The 10,744-nt window shown below is 36.9% G+C and overlaps 1 protein-coding gene across 1 annotated transcript in view; it reads right to left on the bottom strand.

Moving 5' to 3' along the window:
* Positions 1-1,017: 1,017 nt before the first annotated feature.
* LOC115771379 overlaps positions 1,018-10,744 on the bottom strand; it is an 86,470-nt gene continuing 76,743 nt past the window's right edge. The window contains exons 22-26 of the mRNA XM_030717064.1: positions 9,234-9,328; positions 6,058-7,797; positions 4,813-5,100; positions 3,919-4,716; positions 1,018-2,117 (exon numbers count right to left, since the gene is read on the bottom strand). Coding sequence (XP_030572924.1) covers positions 1,968-2,117; positions 3,919-4,716; positions 4,813-5,100; positions 6,058-7,797; positions 9,234-9,328 — 3,071 coding nt within the window. The 3' untranslated portion in view covers positions 1,018-1,967. The remainder of the gene's footprint in view (positions 2,118-3,918; positions 4,717-4,812; positions 5,101-6,057; positions 7,798-9,233; positions 9,329-10,744) is intronic.

Raw genomic sequence — 10,744 nt, 5'->3', positions numbered from 1 at the left:
TCGATAATTCTCGGCGATTTCCGCACCAGTTAAATCTTTAATTTAGTTGGGTTTTGGGCAAATTTATGTAACTGGGATAAAGAAACATCTTATCAAAGGAACTGTTTATCTGATTGCTGAAAACCCATTTATCATCCTGTATTAAAAGCCAACTAAGCAATAAAAACACATAATTTGTAATTTTACAATTTATTTATTTAGTTGTTCATCATCATAATTTACTTTGCTTCGTATATTTACGGGGTTCCTTCATCTTTATATATATTTTTCATATATATATATATATATATATATATATATATATATATATGTATGTATATAAGTACTTGAGTCTAAGTTTTTTACTTTCAATTTAATTCCACTTTTTGGTTGCTCTCTGCTTTTCAATTACTTTAATTTAATTAAGTTTTATTTGTTTTGCTGGCATTTTCAAGTAAATGCTGATTTATATAATTTATGTGTATAATTATACAATAATGTATGTATGTATGTATCTATATGTATATATATTTATAATTTGATGTATTTCACATAATTAATAATAAATAATATTTATAATTAATTACAATAAATTGCATAACAAAATTCATTTGACTTTCCTTTTAGTTTTCCTCTTGATGTGTGTTCGTTAATATCAATTATTTATGGTTTTAATAACCAATAATTTGGTATTGTTTGGCTATTTTTTTTATTTTTTTTTTGTTTATTTTAGTTTGTTGTATACAAATAGAAAACCATGAAAATTAATATTAATGCTAATTTTCCTTATTTCCTGTTTTTTTTCTTTCTTCTCTCGAATGAAGCTGGTTTTTTGTTTGTCTGCGTAACTCTTTGTGTTGGTTTTGATGGTTTTTTTAATCTCTTCTTTTTTTTATTTTCTATTTTTATATGATTGTGTGCATTTGGGAACTGTTTGATAGTTTTGCGGTTAATTTTAAATACACAAAAGAAGACATAAATAAAATAAATAAATATTTTAAAGTTTGTTGATGCGTGTATTTATTTTATTTTTTTTTTATATTTGATACCCTTGTAGAGAGTATTATAATTTTGTCACGAAATATGTAACGCAGATGAAGGCGTCTTAGACTCCATCAATTATATATACTCCGTGTGCAACTGTTTCGATGCAAAAAGTCCCTCACTTTTACAGTTGTCTTCGTGAACCTTTGCATAGGTAAAGACGCACCTTTGCTTTCTTACCTTTGAGTCCAACAATGAACTATTTGAAATTTTATATGGCAAAATTTTTTTGAAGAAGTTTTCACCAAACGCTGCAACTTTAAGCTTCGCTATTCGATTGACATGTCTGCAAGATAGTTAGCCATATATCTACAAGGGTATTCAATCTTCGGCGTGCCGAAGTTAGTTATTTTTTCTTGTTTAACTAAAGTTAGTGGTTGCTTGCATATTAAATGTTTTCGTTTTAATGTTGTTTCCGTTAATTACTTTTCGATTTTAATTGGTAATTTTTATTTTGATATACATATATATGTATATATTCGCTTGTTGCTAAGTACAATGCCTGCTTATGTTTTTTGTTTTTGTTTAGTGATAAAAACTATGTAATTGGTTTGTTTTTGTTTGTTTTTGCTGTTGTTAATGGGCCTATTTAGGTATGTGTATTGACTGTCAAAATGTTTTGCTAGTTAATATAGTGCGTGACTTATAATATACATATGTATTTATATATATATTTTTCATTTAATTATTTTTATGTTATAACAATTAATATCATTTTGTTGTTTTTGCCTTCATAAAGTTAAGAAATTCGTTATTCATTTGCTTTAAACACTTTTCGATTTTAAGTTTACAGAAGCTCAATCGTCCGCATTTCGCTTGCGCTAAGTACCAAAGCAAAAAAGATTATATAATAAAAAATAAACAACTATTCATTGAATAAACATCATAAAAAATAGACCAAAATGCACTGCAAAATATATTTGGAGGTTCGTTTGTCTCCAAGATTATTGCTTCAGCTCCTCCAGAGCTCCCGTTTTCTTGTTCTTTTTGACCTGGGCATAGAGCGAGGCGGCCTTGTAATTGATGGGCCCATAATGCTGACTCTCGAGATCGGCATAAATGAATTCATCATCGAAACTTGCGGCATTCAGTGGCTATATTATTATTGAAAAAGAGAAGGTTGTTTTCTTTAGAATTATTTTGTATGCAATACCATTAAATGGAACATGCTTGAAACAATTGTTAGAAAGCGCACTTCTCATGCATATTAATAATCTATAACGCCTGTCGTATTTGTAAATAAGCAAATGAGAGAGAACTGAGCGTGAAAAGTGTGTTTTAGATAGCATATCGAGCGATTTTAAGAATCGAAACTGAAATCAATATCATAATCATCATCATCATCATCATTTTCAATGGACAGCAGAACGACAGTTGAAATAAATTATTAACATTTGACCATAACAGAAAGTAATATTTATTAAAAATTTGGTATATACGAATAATTAATTTACCTTTTTCTATTGTGACATAAAACATTTAGCTGGGCATTTGATATTTAGTGGAAAGTTATACAAAAAGAATTTAGAATATATAGGTATTGCTGCCTTTGTATGGATCCTCAAAATCGGACACATGCTATAAGAAATTAATATGTAATTTAGAACACACTTTAAATATTTTTATTTCAATTTTAGAAAAAAAAACTTGTTAGCTTTTGTTTTGTTTATGCGAGTTAGGCTTGAAGAATGCATTTAATACCGCTTAAGTGAACTTTTTTAAATATTTGCTTTGGTTTTCTTATTTATAAGTAATTAAAATAAATAATTGGTTTTAAATAATTAAGTAAAATGCTTGGCTTCTGTTTGGTTTTCACTTCAATGGTATGTTTCTTTTTCTTTCTTATTCAACTAATTAAATAAATAGCAAGTACATAAACTAGACGCTGCGCCCAGTTGCCTCTCAGTGGTAAGAGAAACCTTCAAGTTGGGCAGCCGATCATTTCTATATACAATACAAGTGCTTACACATACATATCTAAATTGTTTAAATATTCATTTGTATACATTACACAAAACTACTTCAAACTTAACACACATACAGTCAGAGTTGCCTTAGTATAATACTTAATTATTAACTATATTTATTTAATATAAGAATGAATTAGTTGTGCTTCTGGGAATGTTTAGTATTTAGCTTTATAATGCTCGTTGATTTTGCTTGTGTATTATTTGTGGTTGTTTTCCTTTAGTTGTAGTTTAAATTAATTTTAATATTTGTTCATCAAGTTTAAATTTATGCTAACTATGTACACTAACAATAAGTGCCTTGACAGTTGCAACTTTGCTCTGTGGACTTTCTGTGTATTCGATTTCTTCATATTAGGTTGTATTTTGGGCATCTCTAGGGGCCACAAAATGTTCTATTACAATTAGTTGATATATGAATAATAAATATATATATATATATATATATATATATATATATTTATAAAAATACGTAAAAATATTGGCAAAAGTTGATGAAAAATATGACAGCAGGGTAAACAGTTGGCAATAGCGAATCGCAAGCATCACGACGATATTGGATACTGACTGTTGAAATGGTTATACACCCTGCCAAAATGCCAGTTTATGAAATTGAGAACCATTTGCTGAATGATTTGATGATCGAATAATCTCTAAGCTATTGTATTTATTTTAGTGACTCGTAACTAAAGAACGATACTTCTCTCTTATTTTGTTTACTTATATCATTTGAATTTGAATTATGCTAAATATAAATATGTTTTTATTCCCTCAGCTTTATTTAATTACTAAATACCTTGTATGCGTCATTTAGGCCTGTCTAACGTCAATTTCTCATTTGTATCTTTTGTGTCTAACGCTCACCCCTCGAATTTCAAATGTGCACCTCGCGATAGCTTTGAGTTAGAAAGTATCTCAGTGCGCCCGCAGTTGCATTTGCAATAGCTGCACTGCTCTGTGAGCTGTGGGCGGGCGTTGTGGGTGGTGCCGTGAGATTGTGGCTTGCTGCATCATCATCAGCATTATCATCATCATCCACCATGTACTCCTCCTCGCAAAAGGAGTAGCCCAAATCCTCATCTTCCTCCACAGCTGCAGCAGCAGCTGTTGTTGTTGCTGCTGCAGTAACAGCAGCAGCAAGCGGCTCGCTTTGTTGGCCGCTTGTTCGGGCAAACATAAAGTCCGGATGCGTTTTGGTTAACACCTCTAATGCCTCTAATGAGGCAGCGGGATTAAGTTGACCCGTCGCTGGTCGCTGCTGCTGCTGTTGCTGCTGTTCTTGCTGCGACTGTTGCTGCTGTGTGTCGTTCTCTTGGCATTTTTCATAATCAGACGCTGTTGTTGTTGCAGGTGTTGGTGAAATTGGCTTAAAGGCATGCCGTTCACTCAGCTCCAGTGGACGATAGATGAGTGGACCCTGCCCCCGCTGCTGTTGCTCCCTCTCTTGCTGTTGCTGCTGCAGTTGGCGGCGCAGCTGCTGCAGTTTGCCGTTGGCCGTTTGTGTTGTCTGGAAATGGAAGGTGTGATGTTTGCGCAACGGCAGACGCATCGGGCGACGCACCACCAGGCAATCGTAGGCGCCAGCCAGGGGTTGTGTCATAGGCGTGGCACTTGGCATGGGCGGTACATATCTTAAATTCTGATTGCAGTCGGCGGCAGCTAATTGACTTGCCTGCAGCAGCAATTCATTTGGCATTAGCATTTGTTGTTGATGATTGCCACGCCCCCGCCCATGCCCAAGCCCATTGTTGTCGTTGCTGTTGTTGTTGTTGCTAATTTGTTGCTCAGCCGTTGCTGTTGCTGCTGCTGCTGACGTTGATGCTGCTGCTGTCGCGGCTTTGGGGCCACTATTACTGTTGGCTGCAAGGGCTTCAGCGATGTTGCTCCCGTCGTCGTTGTTGTTGTTGTTGTTTCTGGCAACAGAGGCATCGGCATCGCCGGCATAATGCCGTTTGATATGTGCGTAGGGGTCGCTGATGGTCTGTCGTCGTAATTTCTTACTGCAGGCATTGCTGCTGACTTTGTTGTCGTTGCTGCTGCTGTTGTTGTTGCTGATGTTGCCGTTCCGTTTAAGTGCTAAAAATGGATTAGTGGCCAACAATTGCGTTTGCTGTGGTTAGTTTCGTGGTTGCAATGTTTTCAATGCGATTTCGCGCATGCAATGGCGATTGTGTTGTTGTTGTTGTGGTTGTTGTTATTATTATATGGTTTTTTTGTGGTGTGTTTCCATCAAAATTATATAGATTAAGCAATCGTGACATGTGAAAGAAAAAAAGTGTAAATCATAAAAGTAAATTAAAAAATACAATCAATTAAAAATAAATAACATTTTAAGTAGTTTAATTCAAAAAGTGGAGAAAATTGCGCCTTGCTCATTTTATTGTTCGATTTAGCTCTGTTTCCTGTCTTCGTGGACTTGATTTTCAATATCTATTAATTGTGTGCATTATTGCCGGTTCTTCTAAGCATTTGATTTATATCAAAAATATATGGTTAGAAAGAGTCTTCCTTAAATTTGTTCACTTTAAAATTATGGATGGTTTCGGGTTTTAGTTGGACTGGGTTTTTTTTTCGACAGCTGCTATTGTTGAAAGTTTCAACATGTAGTAAAATCTAATTTGAATTGAAACCTGGTTTGCAGACTTGAAATGAACTAAGGATTAGTTGGAAATCATGCTCTAAAGGTTGTTTTTGTCTCAAAAGTATTATTTTGAGGTCTGCTCTAACGAGTAAACTTCTAGCAATAGAATAAGAATTGTTTCGACCTCTAGTCCTGTTAAAGTATTTAATTCAACCATTCCGCTTGGGCAATAATCAACCACACCATTTCGAAAATGTAATAGCTGCTGGCAATAAATGTGTTCCTGTCCCGATTAGCATAAAACAAATCTCGTCCATTATATAGGCGACGCAAGAAGAGGCAGCAATAAAATAAAACTTAAACTTAAATTGTGCGACTTGTTGAAAATTGTGAGTGGAATTTAAAGTTTTTGCACCCATGATAATGAGCTGCCTGCCAGATGCAGATGCCCATGCCTAATGCGAAATGGAAATAGTGTGTACGCACCTCATGTGGACCTAAGCGAAGTGGCAGCTGTTGCATTGTTGCCGTGCTGGAGGACTTGCACTTGCCTCGACTGGCGGCACTTACGCTGCTGGCCACCGACAGCATGGAGGTGGAATGCGCTGGCTGATGTCCCAGTTGGTACTGCTCATAATCCTCAGGTGTTGTGATTTCCGGCGTTGGCTGCCTTTGATGCTGCTGATTCTGGTGCTGCTGCGACTGCTGCTGCTGCGAGTGGCGATTACAGCGCGAGCTGACGGTGCCGATGCCGCTGCTGTAAAGCGAATTGGATGAGCTGAGCGAGGTGGGATCTGTGACGGGCGCCGACGAGGCGGATTCATAGGACGAATTAATATTGTGCGCCGGTGAGCCGGCACGTGCCAATTGCTGCTGCTGCTGTTGCTGCTGCTGCCCTTCCACATTCATGTAGAGTGGCTTGCGGGTCAGGTTGAGGCCCGAGGATGCCGCCTTGTGCGCTTTGGGTGTGCGCTGGCCCAGTGCCGGCAGCTGGGACTCATAGGAGCTATTGGATATGCCAGAATCGCTGCGATAAATGCTAAGGCGTTCAGGCTCCATTAGTTGAAAGTCAGCTGCAGCGCCAGCGGCGCCAACTGATGCATCAGCCTTTTTCTGGTGCTGGCGATGGTGATGTTTCTTCTTGTGGCTCGCCGAGACGACAGCAGCTGGCTGCGTGTGCAGCTGCACTGTGGCCAGATTTAGATTCAGATTATGATTCAGATTCATAGTGTGACCAATGCTGCTGCTGCTGCCGTCACCGCCCATATCCATGTCCAAGTCGCCGCCACATTTGTCCGCCACATTCTCATAGACGGGCGGATCATAGAGGCGCATGGGCTTGCCGTTGGATTCAATATCGCCATGGCTACCACCAGCAAAGGAATGATGCCGCTTGCATTTTGGCGCCGTTGTCGTTGTGGCCATTCCCAGCGAGGCATTCAGATTGTAGGCCGGCTTCTTCAGCTTGTTGGCGCCATTGGGAAACTTCAGTGAGTAGAATTTCTTATCCATGTCCATGCGCTCCAGCAGGCTTCCCGCCTTGCCGCGCTTGCCACGCTGCATGCTGCCCAGCAGCTCTTCGCCGGCTGCATCGTATTTCTTAAAGTTGCTGGCGGCCAGAAAGGGATTCGTGTTGAGCAGCGCGGAACTGGGCGCAGGTGGTGGCGGTGGCACACGCTCAACCACCGCATATGTGGGCTGATAATCATGCTCGATGGCATTCAACAGCTGCGCATTGGACGCGGAATTGGTGTGAAATTTATGCGACTGTTGTTGTTGTTGCTGTTGCTGAGATTGTTGATGCTGCGTTTGTTGCTGCTGCTGCTGCTGATGATGATGCTGCTGATAGTATTCGGTGTAGCTTTTGGGAAAGCAATTGCTTAGATTATATTGTATTTGATCGGAGCTAGATTCGAGCTGATCCAGACTGCGATTATGTGGAGCCGTAAGAGGGGGCGGGGCTGTGCAGCCACGCCCGTACTGCAAAGTGTTGTACTGCTGATGTTGTTGCTGCTGATGTTGCTGCTGCTGTTGTTGCTGCTGTTGCATTTGTTGGTCGTAGTAGTGTGTTTGCTGCTGTTGAGGATGCGGATGCTGAAGAGTCTGGTGATGCAGCAGCTGCTGGCTGTTCATTGCTTGACCAATATTTCCATTTAGTCTCTTGGGTCGTGGAGCGACGCGCACCACATTTGTGTTGTTATTAAAATTTGTAGGGGTAGTAGAGAACTGCCATGCGAGACGATACGGATACGATACGATGCGAATGCGGATGCGGGCACATGCAAGGGGCGTTTGTTTTATTTTTTTTTTCAGCATTTAATTTGGTTATGCGGCGGAGCAGCGTGAAAGAGTTAAGAGAGAGAATATTCGATTAGTTGTCTTGGTTAGTTATGGATGTTTGCATATTGGTTAGTTACGACTGTGAAGCTGTGGGTGAACTGTATCAACTGTTGTAATTGGAACATGTGTCAGTACTAGAGAACAACACTGATATTTGGGGAGGTTAGGGGAGGAGGTTTCTTAAAGTGAATGTGGATTTGTGTGTATTGTAAATCTGCGAGCTATACGGGAACTTTATTTTTAACATTATATTAACACTGAATATTCTCAGCATTGGAGATCGATAATATTTTTATAACATTTACTTGAGCCTGAGTCAAGTTTATTTTAATTTAAAGCGCTTAATAACACTGCTTTAAAGCATAAGACTCGCATAAAATAAGTCTTTTTGACTTTAAGATCAATTTGTTTTGTATATTTTCTGCCTCTAAATTTTCCCATTTAACTCGCATATTTTCAAAATTTAGTGTTTTCACATTTGTTTAAAGTTCTCTTCAATAATAAAAATAAATCAAATCGTAAAAAACTTACATACTACATGCTACATAATATTTAAATATACACAACAATTTGGATTTCATATTAATAAATGGAATACGTCTTAAAAATACCATAGATACCAAAGCCAGGGAAACTAAATTTAAGGAAAAATATTTAAAAAAAAGTTCACTAGACGACACATAAATCATGATTATTTCCGTTTCTTTGCGTAAACTGAAACGGATATTCTTGATTTTGGATGTTGCTTGTAAATAAATGAAAAAGAAATAAATCGAGAAATAAAACAAAGAATATGAAAAAGATGACACAAATGACAAATGAATGATGAATGAGAGATATCATTAGGCAATGGAGAGCAAAAAAGCGAAGGGAGTAGGCTAGTTATATGCTACTCGTAAATGGCTAAGATAGACACCTCTCCATACAATATATTTACTTAAATAACAAAAAACTAAAACATTGAGTTTTCTCTTTGCTTTAACGTCAAACAAATTACACAAATAAAAGAAATCAATTTTTTATAGAAGTTGGCATAACACTAGAGGCCAGAAAAACTATAAGTCAGACAGAGATAGAGATAGACATAGACAAGAGGCAATATACTGAGATAAAGCTTAGACTTATACATATGTATATAGTACATAGTAATACGAGGCGAGATTAGCAATGTGTGTATGTGCGTGTGAGTGTGAGTGTGAGTGTGCGTGTGCGTGTGTATTCGTGTATGAGCGTGTTAAACGACTCGTTTCATCATTAAGTATGTTGAAAACATTTCTAGGTTATGTTATTGGAAAAAAATAAGAGAAAAATGTTAACTGTACCTTGTTAGGTGCCGTTTGCAGACCATGAAACGGTAGATTCTCATACTCGCCAGGTTCCGTCAATGGATCCCCCAGTGAAGACGACTTGTCGTGTACTATATAGTATACGTATACGGATCGGTTGATTTGGCGATTAGCGTTGGGTTTTTTAAACATTTTTTTTTTTTAAATCATTTTTGTTTTTTCGAAATGAGAAAAAAGAACCGAAAATAATTGGAAAGAATAGACGAGAATATAATTAGTCAATTATAAAATTATAAGGTTTAGAGGCTAAAAAAATGTATACTAAAATTAAACTTAATATTTTTTTGTCATACACCTAAGCTAAAGACTTTTCAACTTAAATTGTAAACCTATAGAAATTATAGTCACATAATATTTCAGTTTTATTCGATTTGAAGTTTTACTTCGTTTTATTACATATGAAATTCATGCAGAAATGCGAAACACGCACAGGCCAGGACAATACACAAGCAGGCAACATGAAAATATTGAAAAATTGCAAGCCAAACGGAAATTAAATATTTAATTAATAATAAGAACATCGATAGTTTTGACTAAAGACAAGTTTCTCGTTGTGTTAGCAGATGTTCTTCATGTTTATTGGTTCTATAGACTTTTGAAGTTATGCGTTTCTCTTACTTGTCGCTTCTCTGTTTCTTATATAAGGACCTCGACGCTTGATTCGTTAAAGTAAATTACTTACAGCGATTTGTTTGTGGCACAAAGAGATACAGATTAGGAAAATGGCGAAAAAAATAAATGAGAGTATGCATGTGTGTGTATGTGTGTGTATGTATGCACAATGTTTAATGATAAAATGGGTTTGTTATGAACCTATGAGAGACTGTGACTGTGACGGAAATATGATTGAGAAGATGACGGAAGTGTTTCACATTATAAAAACCAAGGCTGCAATTCTTACAAAAATTACATCACTGGTTCGAGCCAGTGTGTTGGTTCAAATCATGGTTTGCCACATCGCATAAAAATGTTTATTGCTCCCAGATAAATTCGTATAGGGTTTGATCCAGCGCGCCGGTTCAAACCATGGTTCTACACATCGCTTAAAAATGTTTATAAATTAAAAAAAAAAAATGTTTTGCTTTGGGTTTCCGTTCGGCCCTTTTCTGATTTAAAGGTCACTTTATTGTGGAAAATAAGTAAGAATAACGATCTCGAACCGTTTCGTTTAAAACCCGTTTTGCAGCCTTATTATAATCTTTAACGTTTGTGTTGCAGAAGAGATTTTTTTATTGCAAATAATTTAGTAATCTATGCTGAGTCTCATCTTCAAATCATTTGAAATTGCAACTCAGCTTTTTCAATGAGCCCCCAATTGCTTTTCAAATAAATTTCTATGCCTTAAACTGTAAATTCATATAGGTATTCTTTTTGGGGTGGCAGCATGAAACATTTGCCTAGTCACCTTTGGCTAATAATATTACCAACACGTTTAGAGCATACGAAAGTCACTTGGAGATATTTGTGGCAAAATGTACAGAGTATTA

The sequence above is a fragment of the Drosophila novamexicana genome, unplaced genomic scaffold (genome assembly GCF_003285875.2).
Source record: "Drosophila novamexicana strain 15010-1031.04,08,12 unplaced genomic scaffold, DnovRS2.1 tig00000072-arrow-arrow-pilon, whole genome shotgun sequence".
Classification (NCBI taxonomy): Eukaryota; Metazoa; Arthropoda; class Insecta; order Diptera; family Drosophilidae; genus Drosophila; species Drosophila novamexicana.
Note: the sequence above shows the minus strand (reverse complement) of the source record. Positions and strands in the feature narration are given on the sequence as shown.